Genomic DNA, 19,398 nt, shown 5'->3' with positions numbered 1-19,398 from the left:
ACACTAACCCAATTGTCAAAGAAGATAGCCATAATGCCAGTAAGCTGAATACATGCAGCAGCTGAGCTGAGCAGACAGACACGTGTGCATAAACGTGGGTGGGTTTTGGAACACAGCACCGAGTGTGAACAGTAAGTTACAAGGTGTCACATGCAGTAACTCGACTTAGATATAATACTTACAGATATTATGTATTAATATAAAAGCACGACTTGGGTTCACATTAAATTCATTACATGGTTTGTCTTTGAGCAGAGAGCAAGGAAATAGCATTGTCCAGGATAATGTCCATTCTCTTACTTAATATAAATCAAAATCCTTCTGCCATTTTGATGCCCACTGACTGGTCAGGTAAAGTTCAACAGTACAGAACCAGGAAAGAAGGTCGTGTTTCTGGGATCAAACCACCAGGCACAGTGCTAGGTTGCCACTTACTCCACAGTAAGTTAACCAGTCCTTATCACTGTTTATGCTATATTATGGTGATCACCATAGGTTTGTATTGTATCTATACAATAGGGGCCATAAATAAACAACCATTTGTCACAGTGGACTTCATTTTACTGTCACCATCATGACTACCACACCTGTTGCTAGGTGCTGGAAATGAAGTGCAGAGACTGTTATCAATGGAATGAGACAGATATACAAAGAGATAAGAGAAGAAAAGCTGACCCTGTAGAGGTGAGGGAGTGTCCCAGGGCCTGGAAGTCTGAGATGTGAACACCAGGGTCCCCTCTGCTGTGTCACCGTGTGGCTCAATGCACAGCCAACAAAAACAACCATGCTTGGATGAAGCATCAGAATTTCCTTTCCTGGGCTCCAGGAATTCTAAATATCAAACCACAGTGGCTTCTCACTTGAGTCACGGAGGCAAGAGGCCGCTGCAAAGACATCTATCTCAGTGCCAGCTGACTCCCAAGGTCTTACTGAAATCTGAACAGAAGGCTTTGCGCTAACTGTGGTCAGGGCCAAATTAGTATCGGGGGTGTAAGAAAAAGGATTCCAGATGCTTCCAAGCAAGTGCTAAGCCATGTCCTTGTCTGCCCAGCCAGGGACACCCATGAAGAGATCGCATGTGTCCTCCGGATTCGTGCTGATGACCTCAGGCTCCTGAGGATGCTTTCCCAGGCCCACTTCATTTCTGCTACTCCAAGTGAACAGAGACTCTGTGTTCCTGACCTAGCTCTGTCAGGACAACCTACATCCTGTCCAAAGAGCCTTCCTATACTTGAGATTCTTACATTTCAGAACATTTTATTCTTCAAAACCTGAAGCAATTTATTCTAGTCTGTTGCCCCAAATAAGACTCCTCCCTGGCTGCCCTCTAGATATATGTGTGTGTGTGTGGTATTCCAAGAGTTGTGTTTTGAACATTCAGTGTGCCCCACATACTCCTGTGTTTGAACACCTGAGCTGATACTGGTCTTTGGGAAGGTTATGGAATCTTTAGGAAGCGGAGTCTTACTGGAGGATGTTTTATAGCCTTGCCATCAAATCCTCTGATTCCTGTGTGCTATATGATGTGATCAGGCAGCTGGCTGCTCCTGTTGCTGTGTGCTCCCTGCCTGTTATCAAGTCTTTCTCACCATGGTGGACTTTCCAGAAGAAATCCTTTCTCCCTGACTTAGTTAAGGTTTCATTGCTGTGAAGAGACACCATGACCATGGCATCTCTCATAAAGGTAAACATTTAATTGGGGCTGGCTTACAGTTTCAGAGGTTTAGCCTAATGTCATCATGGTGGGAAGCATGGACAGGCAGACATGGTGCTGGAGAGGCCAAGAGTTCTATATCTTGATCCACAGGCAGCCAGGAGGAGACTCTCTTCCTCAGGCAGCCAAGAGAAGGCTCTGATTCTACTGGCCAGGCTTGAGCATATATAGGAGACCTCCACAGGGACATACTTACTCCAACAAAGCCACACCCACTCCAACAAGGCCACACCCACCCCAACAAGGCCACTCCTACTCCAACAAGGCCACTCCTACTCCAACAAGGCCACACTTCCTAATAATGCCACTTCCCATGGGCCAAACATATTCAAACCACCACACTCCCCTCAAATTGCTTTTCCTGGGGATTTTAGCAACAGAAATAAAACCAATACACAATTTACTCTAAAGAAATAGAGATCCATTCATGGGACATTAACTAAGGATAAGTTAAAATTTTACAGATCTATACATATATACACATATACCATGCATATGTTCTTTTATTCTAAACTTTTAAAAGAGGTCTCATTTTTATCTCTTTTTAAAATCTAGTATGTATTTTTAAGACATTAAACTTTAAACTGTCTTTAAAGTTCCTGACATCACCTTGAGGGAGAGCTTTCCACTTCCTGTCTTCTGGCCCCTTCAGCTGTATGTTTCTTGCTAAGGGAGACTTTGATCACAGTGGTGACCGTGATGCATGTGGCCCTGCATGATACAGATTGCAGCAGACTGCTGACGGCAGGGAGCATCTGGGGAAGGATGGCGTTTTCTGACAGCCAAGAGAGGAGAGAGAATGACCCCTTCTATCAGGATAGCCAGCAAGAAGAGGCTGTGGGGCTCTGGATCTGTGGCAGGCTTGGTGAGAGAGCAAGTGAGCATTCGTCAAGACTCGTCCCTAATGCTTGGCAGCCTACAAATTCGGTTTCTATAACATTAATGCATATTTATCAGGAAATTCACAAAACCCCAGCTACCACATAAAAGGAATTCAGTTTTCAACTAAGATAACTTCAGTGGAGACTATTTCACACTTGCCTAAACTCCACCAACACTCCAGGAGCAGATGGAGGCCAAACACAGCCAGCAGTGTATTGCTTGTGTTACATGCGTGGCTCTGATGTAAGGAAATATCTATGTTGGGACATGGGATCATAAAAATCTTTGTGGGAAGGAAGAAAAGCACTGTTTTAGTAAGCCAGCTGGACCATTCACTGTATACTCCATATTAATAAAAAGATCCTTGATATACTTTCTGTGTTTTGAAATATATCAAAAATTGCCATTAAAAGTGAAATCTGGGGGATAGAGGGATGGCTGTATGGGTAACAGCATATGCTATTCTTGCAAAGGACCTGAGTTCCCAGCACCCACATTGGGTTGGCTCATAACTACCTATAACTCTAGCTCCAGGGACCTGCTGTTCTCTTCTAGTTTCTTCAGGTATTTGCATGCATATGCAGTGCACATATCTCCACCACCACCATCATCACCACCCCACCACTATCCCCATCACTACCACAGCCTCCACTAACACCACTATCACCACCACCATCACCAGTAGGAGTAGCAGCAGCAGCAACCCCCCACCCCCCACCATCATCATCACCACCACCACCATCACCAGTATCATCATCAGTAACAACACCCCCCCCATCACCATCATCACCACCACCAGCAGCAGCAGCAACAGTAAAAATAAAACTTTTTGAAAAGAAAAGTAAAACATAGAGATTTGTGAGTGGGAGGGAACAGCTGCAATGTGTGTTTGGAGGTTCTCTGGGTTGCCTGTGTCTTCCCTCTGTTGTCCCCAGGCCTAGCTGAGTCCCCTAGGTTCTCAATGAGGGTCACTGACTCCTTTCTTTTCCTAGGGCCAATTTCATACTGGACCACAAAGCAACATTTCCTAGGCAAGACTTCACAATTTCTACCAAGTGCAGCCATGAATGTCAATAGTACATTTTTTTTTCTCGACAGGACTTTCTTCTATCAATTATTAAATAATGTTCTCTAGACAAAAAAAAAATCTAGATGTTGGGCCCTCATGTTGAAAAGAGCAGTGAGTGCTCGCTTCGGCAGCACATATACTAAAATTGGAACAATACAGAGAAGATTAGCATGGCCCCTGCACAAGGATGACACGCAAATCCGTGAAGCGTTCCATAATTTTGAGCTTGGGTCTCTAGCTGCATATGTAGCAGAATATGGCCTAGTTGGCCATCAATGGGAAGAGAGGCCCCCTTGGTCTTGCAAACTTTATATGCCCCAGTACAGGGGAATGCCAGGGCCAAGAAGTGGTAGTGGGTGGGTAGGGGAGCAGGGTGGGGGGAGGGTATATGGGACTTTCGGGATAGCATTTGAAATGTAAATGAAGAAAATATCTAATAAAAATTGAAAAAAAATTTTTAAAAAAGGAAAAGAGCAATGAATGTCTCTATATGACCGTGGCTTGATGAAGAATAAGGAAAATGATGATAAAGATGAATCAGGATGAGGAATAAAGGCTGCTAATTGGGACCAATGTCTGGTGAGCTGTTTTGAGTCAGGAGAAAGTGTTAATTCTATTCCTTTCAATAGTGATTGCTATGAAAATAATAATATTTGATTTTTCAGAAAAATTGACAGCTCCTAACCAGATGACAATAATTCAGAGATAGGAAGACAATAATACCGGTTATAATTTTATGTTTAAATTTGGAAAACCAGTTTTAAAGTTAATGGCACTTTTAATGACTAGAGTAGAAATATTCCTAAATTTGACAAGCAAACAAACAAGCAAAAAACCCAACCAACATAACAAATACCCAAGTTAAAAAAATGTGTGCCATACCTCCCCAAACCAACCCAATATTATCTCTTTTTTGAACAAATAAATTAAATAAGTAAATAAATAAGGGCTTATTGTGGCTAGCAGATCTAAATCATACTCATGAGTTATGCAGGTCTGAGACAGACTCATTTTAACATATATACCTTGCCTTGTTGTTTTCTTTAATTTCCATTTTTGGCATATAGTATCTTATGTGTGATCCGTCCTTATGAGAATTATTTTATTTTTAATTTGCGTGTTTCTGTGTGTATGTGTATTCATGAGTGCAATTGCCTGTGGAGGCCAAAAGGGGGTGCTGGATCACTTGGAGCTGGAGTTAGCCATCCAATATAGGTACTGAGAACTAAGTTCAGCAAGGACTCTAAACTGTGTAACCATCTCTCTGGCCTTGATACATCCTTATAAATTGCATTGAAATAGTCTCTGAAGAAAGGGAAGAACAAAACCAAACAAAACTAAACCATCAAACGAACCAACAAACAAAAAGCAAACTAAGAAATGTATATCCAACAGGAATCAAAGAGACAATGTTCTTCAGAGGGCTTGGAGCTAATGTCTTCAGTGAGAGCTACAGCTGGTTGCTTCTCAAACATCTTCCCAAATGGAATTATATGAACTGTATCTGCTTGCTTACCAAATATGTATATTGTGCTTCTTGGTTAACAAAAGGACTATAATAAAGAGAACTAAGGATGGGAGCCACACAGTTTCCTACTGCTTAGCCATGAGAATCTCTGCTCTGGCAACTCATTTTTAAACACATGTTGCTAAAAATAGGGACACTGGACACAAGCCAAAGCTGTGATAGCCCAGGACTTACTCACCATGCGAACCCGAAATACTGCAGGGATGAAGGACTGGTTAGAGAGCTGGAGAATTCTGGAGGTGTCCTTCAGGACGTAGATATTGCCAAAGTCGATTTGAGTGGGATGTATGAAGATCACGGGGCCTTCTCCAATACTCTGTATGTTACATGCCTGCATTCCAAAAGAGGAAGAACAAAGGACCAGGTAAGGGTGCTGGTATGAGCTCACATCCCTTCCCGCTGGTTCTCTGTGGTCAGAGGGACACAGAGATGAACACGTGTGGTCAGACCTGTTTGTCTAGCCTGGCACACCTCCCTGGGGTGATCAGCTTCCCTGGGCCAGCCCAGGTCACAGAGTAGAGAAAATCAGATCCTGGGAGCTGTCTGTCCCATTCAGCCATCTGTTCTCGAGAACACCTGAAGTTATGTGTTGCTGTGATATATCTGAATTTAATACCCAGCTTTTCCATTCCGGTAACGGCTGACAGGCAAAGCTATCACACAGGTTGGTGGCTGAAATTCACACTTTGAACTGCACGGGTCCTTTTCTTTCCTAAAGCACTAGCTGCCTTCTTCACCAATAGTATGTGTGCAGAGTGTGAGGGGGGGTGGTCACAGTGAGCCATGCGGGAGATGCTGGCCTGCTGTTGATCGCCTATAGCATCTTACACAGAAGAGGTCAAAGCAAACACTGAGCTCATTGTGCTCCGTAGCTCATCAGAATCCACTCAACTGACACTAACCAGCTTCCAAGGAAACTGAATACCCAGGAAAACAAACTCCATTAAGACTTAAGATTTATCAGTTCAGCCTAAGCAGCAGTTTTCAGTGGTTTTCCCCTACCTTGCCTGGAGAGACGCTTAACAGCTCCAGTAGGTAAACTTGGGTGACTGTTGATGTAGTTGCTCTACAGGAGAAGATCTGAGGAACAGCCTGTAGGTGACCGAGTGATGGCCAAGCTTAGCTTTGCTCTTGGAACAACTAGGAGCTTGTTGAACATACAGATATGCTGACCATGGAGAGGCACCAACCATGTATACATGTGTTGTGTTTGTGTTTGTGTGTGCATGTGCATGTGTGTGTGTGCATGAATATGAAATATGCATATGAAAATAGTGCTACTCAAGTTAGGCTTAAGGACAATTCCTTCCTATACTACCTCACAACTTCTGGATGCATCTGCATACAGTTTCTTCAGGTAATATAACACACATGTTTTACTTCTGCAGAATGAAAACATAAAGCCTTGTAACTGTAAAAACCAAATGATACACGATAACGACGCACCCCTCCAAGGAAGAAGCTAAAAGCCTCTATGGTAGGGAGCATGTGACCTTGATGGCGATTCTGAAAACTGACTCACCAGAGGGGCTTCCTGGCTCCCAAAGACGGAGATGTAAACTATGGATCGATGTGCGCCAATGACCTGTGTCTCCAAGGCTAGTGGTATGCTCACAGTGCTGTGGGGGGAGATGACCCCACAGGGGGAGGGGCTGGAGAGCAGCACAGGGGGTGAATTCTCATACAGCTGCAGAGAAACAAACCAGGGGAGACAAGCCATGCTTAGAGGAGAACAAACGCCATAATGGTTTATTTTGAAGCAAGTGTTGTTCAGAGTCCATGGAGAGTTATTAGGAATATCTCATCATTTAGAGAAGCCTATGGGACAAAGACCTTGATTCAGCCAATAGGACATTAGGTTAAGTGGAGTGTGGGGGGAAAAATCCCAGGCTCCTAGAAGAGTGGGATGCAGGGAGTGAGCACAGCAGGCATTCAGGACAATCACCATTCATGACCAAGGTCTACAGCTGGGTCCTTGGTGCCTTCATGCTTCATTTCCCACTGCCTTAGACCTCTGCACTCCATTAATGCAGGTCATGCCGCCAGCACTTTCTGAACACGCGGTCCCCGCCCCACCTGCAGTCCTTTACTCTTGTGATCCCCTTCTTAGCCCGCTGTTCTCCTTGACCTGCCACAGACACTTTTTTCTTGAATTTGCTCTAGTTACCCCCACACCCACCCCCGGAAAGCTTCAGGGGGTGGCTTGCTCCGAGGGCATCCAGTGAAGTCCTTTTCTACTGCATGTGTCCACCTGCATGCCCAATGGATAGATTTTGGAGCCTGGCTTCTCCTTTTTCCAAGTTCACTTTCTGGCCCAAAGCTGACACTGTAGGTTGGGGGTAATTCTGAAAACCTTCCTGAGGGCCTTAGGTCCCAGCAGCAAGGCACAGCCTATGGCTTTCACCCTTCTGGAACATCCCTACCCTTTCTGCATCTGGCCTGGCCTAACATAGCTTCACAACGCTCTATCATTCTATATCACTCCTTGGCTGAGCCCTCTGGAGCCTGAGACAAAAGGGAAAAGGTCTATAATGTGACCTTTTATCCAGATACTGATATTTTATCCACTATAGTTTTTAAAAATTATTTTAATATCTTAGAACATGTGGTGAAAAAATACTAAGTATCTTGATGCAAGCTTCCCCTTCAATAATTCACCCAAGGCAGGTTCCCAGCTCCCATATGTTGAACATACTTCCCCTATCCCTGGATGCAGGCTCTGCTCTGAGTTCTTGAGATGACCATGCACATTGCAGGGCCCTCTCTTCTGCTCCTGAGTATGTGTTAGATGTGTTCTGTAGCTTGGTTCCTGATTTCTGCTTATGTCAAGAGAAGCCCACATAATAATTTCAACTTCCTCTCCTTTGTAATATCCCTTTGGCTAGTGAGAGGTGGCCATCTGGTCCTGGCTTAGCCTTCTTTGTTCATTTTAAACGCCTGAGTTGGCGCTTCTCAAGACTTAGGTTTGGAGATGACATGGGCCACATTTTGGTTACTCCAAACATACTGCCCCTCCCCCTTCCAAGTTTTCATTACAAAAGATGACAAGAGCTGAAGAGAAGCGTCTGGTCATGTTTTGACCAGTGGCTACCATCTTCCTTGGCTGTATTTCTCAGATGCAGCCCAAATCTTTATTCTGTGTCCCCACAAAACACTTGACTTGGGACCAAATAAACCTCTGTAGTGGTTTGAATGATGTTACCTGTCAGCTCAGGTATGGGAACACTTGGTCCCTAGTTGGTTGTGTTATTGTAGGATGTGCAACCTTGCTTGAAGAAGTACACAACTGAGGGGTTGTAGCCCCCTCCACTCCAGTTTGCCCTCTCTGCTATCTGCATGTTGAAATGTACTCAACTAACTTCTTGCTACATTTGATTGTTGCCATGCCTTCCTGTCATCATGGGCCCCTAACCTATTTCTTCTACAAGTCAGAATAAACTATTTCTTCTATAAGCTCTTTTGTGTCATATCTTATCATAGCAACAGGAAAGTAACTAAACATCCAAATTACTCCTTACCTCTACCCCACCCCTCATGAGTTTATATTGTAGTCTATACGCACAGACCCAAAGTTGAAGCCCAAATGCATTCTTTGTAAATCATATGTCATTAGTGACCTTCCATTGCTCTATATAAATATTTAAATATTATAAATATATAAATAATATATAAATATTTCTGAATTTTCTGCACATGTGACCTGTTAGGTCCCCCACATTGCCAGGTGTGATGTGTGGAAGGGGGTGTATTTCATGGGAATTAAGACACAGTCTCTCTTTCTCTGTAACCTCTAGATTTCTGGTCCAAAGGGTTCATTTATAAACTTTTCATCACCGTATTTTGGTGATGCTGTTCAACCCTGGCCATGGGTACAAGTGAGATCTCCCAGCTCATTTCCCAAGCATGCTTAATTCACAGGCAATTATCTGCAGGTGCACTTCTGCATGTTGGTTTAATTGACACTTTCTCTTCTTTATCAAGGACAATTTCCTTGGGAAATTAACAATCGTTTACACCTGCAGCTGCTCGGTCACACAGACAGCAATCCAGCTGTGGCTCCCTAAGCTTGCACCCCAATCGTCTGAGGGTTAAAACTCAGAAGCACAGGAGGTCATGGGCCCAGGGCCACCACAGCTTCTCAGAGGGATGCCTCTTTTTCATTGAGGGAGTCCACGGGAAGAGAGGTCAACATGGAAGAAGGACAGAGTAACCCACCTGAGGCAGGACCTTATAGCATCCAGGAAGGTCATCATGATTGACAAGCTGGATGGTCTTCTCATATGGGTACTTCAGGAAGCAGCGCCCAAAGTCCACCTCTGTAGTCACCAACTGGAGCTTGGGGACCACACACCTGCTCGAAGGAGTCCATTAAACAGTTCAAAATGGAGAGCTAAGCTAAATGCAACAGTAACTGTTACATAGTGGGTTTTCTCTTATAACAATAAGAGGGGGCATCCTGGGGAACAAGTAACTGTTTCTACTCTTCTGTCCTGTTCTCTCTCTCTTTTAGGCCCCATTTACCATTAATTAATCAGAAAGAACTAGAGGTAGACCTCTTTAAATAGCTGCCTGTGCTGTGTAGCAACAACCCTTCCCATTGATTCTTTTCACTGTGTTCTTCCTTTGTGAAGGGCCCCATAGCTAAGTTCATTAGGGTAGTGGGCCTGCGTCTGTGTCAAAAATCAGGCCAAGGCCACCTGCACAGAGGCTTAACTGGCTGTACTGCTTGGGTGGGTTAGAAAGCCTCCAAGGTCAAAGCTTGGATTATTTAAATAACAATAACAATTCTAATTCCTGTGCAGAGTTGTTGTCTCCTGCAGCTCAGCGTAGGACTGGAGCTGTGCCCACACTCCTTGCGTGTAGCCCTGTGGGTGACTTGGGTTCTATGCCACGTCTCTGCTCTCAGTGTTTCACCTGCTCTATGCCCCTCACAGTCCTGACATGCAGCACAAAGAGGAAGAGAACTGCTTTTTTTTTTTTTTTTAAATTCCGTGGAGTCCAGTTTAATGCTGACCTCACAAAGTCCAGCCTAAGTCTCTTTGAGTCACCTGCTTTCTGTCTCACATCTCACCCTCTCGGGAGAAAAGTGAAAGTCATTCAGGAGGTTGGATGACATTGTTTAGTTACTCTTAGGGTGGCTGAAGCAGCCAGGAGGGTGTAAGTGCACAGCCAGAGGGGATGAGCCTGGGGCTAGGGCACGGCTAGTCACTGCTGGCTTTCTGAGCGGGTACTGTTGGGCACAAGTTCTAAGAGAAGCTCTTCTGGTGGGAGTCAGCAAGCAGTTCCGACAGACGACACAGGACATGATAACTTTTGGATCTCCCTTTAACCCTAGGTCTGTTTCTGACCAGGGATGAATGCTTATTTTTAGTTGGCATGGAAGTTGCTAGTTGACCCAATGACTTCCTCAAAGCTATTCCTTTGCTTCCCAAGCCCATGTGGCCGAGGTGGCGGACGATGTTTTACAGGGGTCACAGCAAACCTTAGCAGGAAACTCATGGCCCCTTTAGGCATTATTATTATTATTTTACAATTCAGAATAGCTGCAGGGAGAGGAGGCTGAAGAGAACCAGAAAGAGCCAGTACAGAAATCAAGTGCAAGGTCAAAGCCAAAGCAAAAAGCAGAGCCCACAAAGGTACAGACTGAACCAAAGAGCCTTTCCTCTTCTCAGCAAGACAAAGTTGGATTGTAGTGACATTTAAGCAGGCTGAGGCAGCAAGAGGTCTAGTTCCTTCCAGGCTGATATCTGTCTACATTCAAGCATCCAACACAAGGTTATTATCCCCACCCCACCCCACCCCCACCAATCAGCATGTCTGTATCCTCTTTAAGGTGTGTCTTTCTAAGACTCCTAAGACCTAACTCCCAGGTAATGATGCACCAGCTCTGCTGTGTCCTTTCTGTCCACAGCCATTTGCTGTGGAAAGCGTGCAGCTCCTCTTTAAACCTAACTTCAGGGATCCCGACTGACTCACTGAAAAAGAGGGAGAAGCTGGGTGCCTGGGAGACGGAGCTGTAGATAAAGTGCTTGCTGTGCAAGCGTGAAGAGCTGAGTTAGGATCTCCTGTACTCGGATAAAAGCTTCAAGTGTCGGGGCAGAGACAAGTGGATCTCGGATGCTCCAGCGGCAGCTACTCTAGGGAAAACTGGTGAGCTCTGGGTTCAGTGAGAGGCCCTGCCTCAAGAATGAGGTGGAGATTGACGGGGAAAGAACACACAGGATCAATCTCTGATCTCTACATGTGCACACTGGAGCAGGCGCCTCCCTACACTCATGTGCACACACATACATGTACAACACACAGACACACGCTTGTCTGTGTGCATACACACAGAGTGAAGATGATGAGTTTATATTATTAGAGACTGACAGCAGCACCTTTTCCTACCTGACCTTGAAATAGATCACATTAAAAAAAAAAAACCTCAAAATAAAACTTAGCAACTCGTTACCTCCCTGATGAATCCTTTCAGTTCCTTTACTTTGAAAGACTCATCAGAGAGCAGTATGGGGCACACATAAAGCCTTTTGGTCCTTGGTATCTCGGCCAGAGGTCCTTTATAAACATTCTCTGTTTTAAAACTTTGCCCTTTGCACCCCTGATTCCATTTCCCATCCCCAGGAAGGCAAGAGGAATCCAGTACTCAGGTTTAGCAGGCCAATTGCCTTGTGGGGGGCAGCCTGACCTGGGCCCACGGGGAAGGGAGGACACTGGCAGAGAGGAACAGATGTATGCTACCTGGCTGTAATTAAGAGTGCCAGCACTTCTTCTCCGATACCCTCCACGTCTACCACCAGCGCCAGCTCGTATTTCTGCACGGTGTTGGAACACAAGGTCACCTGGGAAGAAAAAGGTGACACGTTGCTGTTCTGAAAGGCTAGCTTTCTGCATGGGGGAGCCGGGAGCCAGGGGAGAACATTTGTGTCAGCGCCAGTGTGGCTTCTTAAGTGGCCTGTTTCATAAGATGGATGGTGGTTTACACTGAACACATTACATGATGGGGTCAGGGCATGGTGGATGCTTTCGTATGCTGAGTTAGAGACTCAGTGTTAGCGTTATAGGCTGACTCATTTCTGGGGTGACATTTATCATGGGGACTACATACCGACTACACAAAGGGGAGGATGACCACAGATGGTGAGAGACTTCAAACATATCAGACAGACTTTAATTATTGCTGTTTAAATTGTTCCTTATGCTCCTGGGGGCGAACTAAATGACTGAACTTCAATATAATGGAAGAAACAGTATAGTGAATTTTCTCTTGTATCAAAGGGACATGAGAATAACTATGTAAACTTTAGAAACTTGCACGGGCAATCTGTTTTTCAAACTAAAAATTTGCCTCTCCTTTCCATTTTTAGCAGAAAAATAGAAAGGTCCAAAGCCAGGTCCACCCGAGGACAATCTCTCCCCAGAACACTCTCCCCTATGTTTGTATTTACTGCTGTGAAACTTTGTCTTTAGGCCCTCTGAAAGCCTCGTTACAACTTTTAATTGCTTCAAAATGTTTTCGACTGGAAACGATACTTGTTAGTTTGGAAAACAGCTTCTGGCATGGGCGAAGGGCTTTCTGTCTATAAATTATGTATCGGGTACTAATTAAAATCTTGTTGGTTGCAGAGGGAATTGCTGCATGCAAATTTGAGTCCACATAGACCTGGCTGAAAGTGCAGATCAGGAGGGAAAGCTGAAGCTCGGAGGAGGTTTTTGCCAAAAATATACAAAAAAAAAAAAAATGAAAAGGAAGGCATTGATTTGGAAAGGGAAATTGTCTGGCTCAGAGAGAAGCAGAGGTGCCGGAATAGTTGAGCCCCTTTGTTTATGCATTGGGATGAGGTAGGAAGAAAGCTAAGGGGGTCCGGCAGTAGGCTGGTGGGGAGACACTGTCTTTCCACACTCCTGTGGTATCTCCAGGGGTAAAAGGACAGATAGATGATATGGAGGAGGTTGAGGACCAAGTGAAAAATAAAGCCACCAGAGCTGAGCTCCTTCCAGGGAAAGTCAGTTAGCCATCTCCAGAGAGAATGTAACAACAGAGCGAGTTTCTCTAGACCCCTGGAGAAGCCCATGGAATGGCTGAACATTCCAGGAAAAGAAGAGTTGAAATGAATAGAGTTGAGGTGAGATATTGAAAAGCATCTCCAACAAACCTGGGGATGAGACAGTTGCTGGATTGAATGAATATTCAATGATAATATCTACAGAATTAGCCATTCTAGCTGTGAGGTCTTTCCTTCCCAGAAACCACTTGGATTTAGCAACCTTCCCTTTTGCAAAATCCTGGTGTCTGGAGAAGCAAAGGTGAAGAGAGAAGACTGAAGCCTTTCTTGGTTAACTATGAAGTAACCCTGCTGGGGGCACCATGAGGCACCACTATGGCCACCTCACTGTTCTGATTTCAGACCAAGTAGGGTGCTGGGCACCCTTCGTATCTCTCTTCCCGTGGACTTAAATCCAAAGCTCTAGTGGAAAGGCACATGGCACCCACATTTGCCAGGATCCAGATTTATACTGCGAACCTGATTGGCCTAGCTGTCAGCTTGGCATAAGGCCGGATGTGTATGGCTGTGGAGGACCTGAATCTGAAGCCAGACTCCGGGTTCTTCCACTCCTCTATTAGAGTCAGTGGGTGTGTTGTCTGTATGGAACAGGGATTGTACTAGAAATAACTAGAAGCCACGGCTCCTATGAAGATACTGGTTCTGCATTCATGTTAGACTCAGTGGATATCCATTTAACTGGGGTTTGTCTGGTCTGGTGAGAACAAGGTTATTCTAAAGACACTTGGGATCTCCTTTTGGCCATTAGATTATTGAAACAATAGTCCCCAAGATACTGGAGTCCCTCTCCCCATCAGCTCCTGGAATCTCAAGCTGGAGAAAGAGAAGGCTCTTTTTGCCTGGAAAGAGATCTTATCTGGTTCCAACAATTGGTCAGACTACCTCTGAGGAGAGGCTAGGGCTGAGATCGTGATGATGAGTGGGGCCATATCCAGGCCAGAAGCAAGTCTCATGTCAGGACCCCAAGAGGACTGGGGAGTGGGAGCCACTGGATAGCTTTGTTCCTCTTTCCATGGAAATTTGTCTCTCTACTCAGCTAATTGAGGACTGTCTTGCTAGAATTGGCTGAACACTGTCTCCAACCTTAGCGACTCCGGTAACCTGAGCAGTGTGAATTTCTTTGCCCAACCTATTTGCATCTGGTTCTGTGATCTCAGAGGCTTAGTCCCTACATGGCCCAGCTTTGCGTGTGGTTTCCCCACGGCATTCCCTATCACTGTCCTTGGACAGAAACCCCTAGGTGACATATCAGTGGCTATCTGAAAGGTGGTGGGTGTTTGGCTGTGTGTGCTGACAGCTGCACACTTTACCTTGATGGCAGTAAAGCCCTGGGCACGGATGGTGCCACTGTTGGGAGAGATGGTGAATTCTTTGGGTTTTGTGGTAGGCATTTCTGTATTAATCCCGGACCATTGCTTGCTGTCTGACTCCTGAGAGTAACTTGGGATGCTACTCATGCCTTCGCCATCGCCGCGGACACGCAGTTTGAAGGTCATGGGGACCAAAGATGTATTATTGAGGGAACACATCAAGGTATGGGGAAATCCTGGAAGATAAAATTTGAGGTGAGAAAGACTTCTTTCCCCCAGTAGCCTCCCTTGATCAACAAATCCTAAGGCAATGACTTAGGATTGTATATATAATGCATTACTATGTCTCATTACTTTCTAACTTGTCTTAAGTAAGTAAGTAAATAAGTATGTATGTATATGTATTTATATGTATGTATATGTATGTATGTGTATGCATGTGCATGCATGTGTATGTGTGTATTTTATTTATTTATTTATTTATTTATTTATTTATTTATTTATTTATTTAATGTGGTGGGTGTATGCGTACAGGTCAGAGCTCAATATCAGGTGTTTTCCTCTATACACTTTAGTTTTTTGATTCAGGATCTTTCACTGAGCCTGGGGTTTCCTGGTTGGGGGAAACTGGATATCCAGCAAAACTCAAGGACCCCTGTCTCTCTCCCTTTCCAAATTTGGTATCTTAAGTATGCCCCACTGCGTCCAGATAGTTCACGTGGGTTCCGGTCGATCAATCTCAGGTTCCATTGCCCTCCTGGCACTTCAGTGTCTCAGCCTCATCCCCAGGCCCTCTTTAAAACTATGTTTAATGTATATACAAACTAGGGTCTCACTGTGACATCTTTATCTTCACAGATGTGTGTCATTCCCTCTGCTTATATCCATTCCCTGTTAGCTCCTTAAATCCCCAGTCATACACCAACACATACACTTCATGCATTCATGACTTAACTAAAGTATTTATCATGCATTTAGTCGTGGAGGTTAAACAGCAATATAAAACAAGGCCCTCGGTTGTCACCCAGGCCCATCTAAAGAAGCAGCCTTGACTGTTCGTTATTGTAAGTTGTCTTGTAGAAGTGTATTTTGCCTTTGATCTCACAGATTTTTAAAATGTAGAATTGTACTAGTCCTGTTTGCCAGTGTGTGAAAGGAAAAGGCTGCGTACTTTTGTCTGCTGTTTGATCTAGAACTGTGCCAAGAGGTGACAAAATTTGTACTGTTCCTTTCTGAGAACCATGCTCTCGGGGCTGTTGACATAGGATGTGATAATATCCCCTCCCAGGAAAGACTTGGTGATCTGAGTTAGATCCAGCCAGAGAAGACGACTAGTGCACCTCCCCAGAGTCCTGTGTCAGGGTATATCTAGCCCCACTGGCTTCCATTTGGTGAAACTCACATTCCTTTTGTAAGAGATGTAGGTCTCCTTTGCTGGGAAAGCAATAAATAGACTTTTGGCTGGATTTCTTGGGTGGCTTTTAAGTTGCTGTCACTTTTAGATCAAGAATAACTACAGGATAGTTGGCATGCTTCTTCTAGATGCAGCCTTGAGTTCTCTGCCTCAAACCACCTTCTCTTAGAAACCCCAGAGAAACGGGTGGAGTATCATCTTCACTGCCATGCAATTGCTATGTTGGACTCTTCAGATCTTGCCCAGTGATGACTCTGAAAAGTATACTTACCCTACATGTCCGTTAATTAGTTAGGTGGTCTACTAGAATAGGGTATTAAGAAAAGTGGATTTCACAGTCACATGGTCCTCCAAACAACTGCCCAGACCAATTCCCCTAGCCAGAAGTTTTTTCACAGAATAAAACATATTAAAACTTACTCAAAACAGTTCTTCATACTAGAGTCTGTATTGCCCCATATCCTTCACAGAGCCTCAGCAGGGGTTGTTGGCTTGTTAAAGACTGAATGGTTATTGGTATGAATGCTATGCCTAGCCTCCTGCTCCCAAACCCATTCCATCTCCAGTCTGTTCTCTCCACAGTCCTACCTGAATGAAAGTATTTTACAGTGCTCAACATCCTTATTCTTTCCAGTTAGCATCTGTAGGTCAGTCTTAGGATAATTAATTAAAAACAACTGGACAGAATGCCTAGGGAATCGGAGAGGTAGCTTATGCTTCTTCCTGTATTCAAACGCTGATTTGAAGGAGAACGTTCTCACAAGATTTAATTCTCCTTCAACATTTATATTTTTATCTGACCCCAAGAAGCCCATTAAGAAGTTCATTCTAAAAAACAAAACAAAACAAACAACCAAAACACAGCACTTTCTTGGGGTTAAGATGGCTCAGTGGTTAAGATCACTGATTACTTTTGCAGAGGACCCAGGTTTGATTCCCAGCACCTACAAGGCAGCTCACAACCCTCTGTGACTCCAGGTCCAGGGGCTCTGATGCCCTCTTCTAGCCTTCACTGCACACTGTATGCACATGGTATGCTTACATACATGCAGGTAAAACACCTATACAAATAAAATAAAAACAAATAAAGGTATCTGTCTGTCTGTCTGTCTGTCTGTCTGTCTGCCTGTCTGCATCACTGTCACTAGAACTGGGATCCAGGGCCTCGAGCATGCTAAGCAAGCACTCTACTACTGTGCGGAATCTTCACCCATAAGATCTCTTGAAGAAACAGGAAGCTGTGGGATTATTGGACCACACAGAAGCAGCAGCAGGGTCTTCAAAAAGTTGATGGATGGGGGCACAAGTTCACCACTAAACAATGGGCCCTCGTGATGAAGATACTACACCGATTCAGTAATGTGCGTGACCAATAATTAAATGACATTGGAGAGACTTCTGGGAGTTCGTGGGGGAAATCGAGAACACAGACTAGAGAATCCCAGTGCTTCTAGTAAGCCAAGAATCTTCACAAAGCAGAGGGAAATACGTGGGTGGGTCACTTTGCAAATGAGGTGGTACTTCTGTAGTTATTCACAGAAAGCATTCAGAACATAGGAGCTCCATAATCTGGGGAAAGTCTATAGACCTAGATCATGTGCTTTATGCAGTATGACGCATGTGGTGGCCATCATAGAATGTTTTCTGAATAATTGAAATTCTCCTATCACCAGATGCAAAGCAGCCAACAAACACATTACAAATAGGTCTTTGCCTAAAGAACTATTTTTCCCCACAGTAGGTGGGTTCATTCAACCTGAAGCAAGACAAACAGGAAACAGTGAAACGGACTGTGAAGAATAGGGATATGGAGTTAAACACACATTTCTCAATCTGGGCTTTTCTTATTATCACCTTCTAGATAGAAGGGCGAAATTAATTTCAAATCAAAGCAGATTAACCTACTAAATACACTTCTAATTCTCTTTCTCCAGAGAAATTCTATACTAAGGAATAGGATTTGGTTACATAGGCTAGGACACAGAGAGATCATAAATGCTGAGTTTCTTTTTGTAATCAGCCAAGGCCCAAATTTTGCCTCACTGGGGCAAGATCCCAGTTGAAAGCAGCTCTCAGAACAAATAGCAATATTGCATGTCTTTGACAAATCATTTGGCAGTCTCAAAGCTCCACTTCTGATTAACTACAGTAACTGCACCTCAGGGAAGGATTGCTGGGTTCAAGCACAGTACTGCATGCCATGGACCCAGCAGTGAAAAGCCACAAGAAACAAGGCAGAGAGATATTATTGCGACTGCTGCTGTTTCTGCTTCTGCTACTTCAGTTGACAATTTTTTATCAGTGGATAAATATAGACAGGGAGAAATGCCATGGGACAGATACCAGATGAGATGACAATACAGATGGAACATCCTTCAACCTGGAGCACGGGAACCCAGGAGCTACAACGGCCTCAGTTCAACCCCAAAGCATCTCTCTAAGGAGGCTGCTGTGCAGCCAGCTGGGCAAATCAGAATTTGCATTTAGATACAGTGCAGGTCTGAGACTTTTGTGCACTGATAGAGTGCTTGCCTGCTACGCACAAAGCCCTGGGTTTGATACCCAGCACTGTCAGAGAGCAAAACAAAATCGCCAACATGTCACCACTACGACCACGGCCTCCAAATCCCAAGTACAAAGAGTACAGAATGTCTAGACAGTGACATGATGCATGAGGTTGCTAGTGCCACTGCTGGAAAAAGAACAACATCCATAGCTTTGCAGCTCTTAGTACCCAGGGCCTAGCTATTACTTTACATATCATTTAGAAACAGCACCAAAATGACCGTGCCACAGAGGAAGGGATCCTCTTGGCTAGCTAGCTATTAGAAATGGCAAGCAACTTTGTAAACCTTCCTTCTCCCGGGTAGAGACCTAGTAGTACTGTATCCAATTTCTAAACTTACAATGGGGGAGTTGCTTAGTTGGTGTGTTAATTTGCATTCGATTGCTGTGGCAAACATCATGACCAACAGCAATGTGGGGAGGGCAGGGTTTATTTGGCTTATACGTCCAGGTAATAGCCCATCATGGAAGGAAGTTGGGGCAGGAACTCAAGGGGGTATCTAGAGGCAGGCACTGAAGCAGAGAGCATGGTAGGATGCTTCTTACTGGTTTGCTCTCTATAGCTCACACAGCCTGCTCTTTTATACACCCAGGGCTGTCTGCCTAGGGGATGGCACCACTGGGCTCTCCCATGCCAATAATTAACCAAGAAAAATTCCCCAGAGGCTCTCCTACAGGCTGATCCGATGGGAACATTTTCTCAATTGAGGTTCCTTCTTCCAAGATGACCTCAACTTGTGTCAAGTTAATATAAAACTAGTCAGAAACACGTTGCAAGCATGAGGATCTGAGATTGATCCCTGCCTGGCACTTCATGAAAAGACAGGTGCGTGTACTTATAATCCCAAGT

General features: G+C 44.5%; 1 protein-coding gene and 1 non-coding gene across 8 annotated transcripts in view; one reads left to right on the top strand and one right to left on the bottom strand.

Moving 5' to 3' along the window:
• The window catches only part of Hydin (HYDIN, axonemal central pair apparatus protein), a 343,286-nt gene that overhangs the window by 185,006 nt on the left and 138,882 nt on the right, over positions 1–19,398 (bottom strand). For all 7 annotated transcript variants that reach the window (XM_030243552.1, NM_172916.2, XM_030243556.1 and 4 more), the window contains 5 exons: positions 14,570–14,805; positions 11,935–12,035; positions 9,409–9,544; positions 6,716–6,880; positions 5,372–5,524 (listed from right to left, as the gene is read on the bottom strand). In XM_030243552.1, coding sequence (XP_030099412.1) covers positions 5,372–5,524; positions 6,716–6,880; positions 9,409–9,544; positions 11,935–12,035; positions 14,570–14,805 — 791 coding nt within the window. The remainder of the gene's footprint in view (positions 1–5,371; positions 5,525–6,715; positions 6,881–9,408; positions 9,545–11,934; positions 12,036–14,569; positions 14,806–19,398) is intronic.
• On the top strand, positions 3,781–3,887 carry Gm23627. The gene has a single exon (XR_003947640.1). It is a non-coding gene; the product is annotated as a U6 spliceosomal RNA (small nuclear RNA).

This window comes from Mus musculus, chromosome 8 (genome assembly GCF_000001635.26).
Source record: "Mus musculus strain C57BL/6J chromosome 8, GRCm38.p6 C57BL/6J".
Lineage (NCBI taxonomy): Eukaryota > Metazoa > Chordata > Mammalia > Rodentia > Muridae > Mus > Mus musculus.
This window is presented reverse-complemented; position numbering and strand designations above follow the sequence as displayed.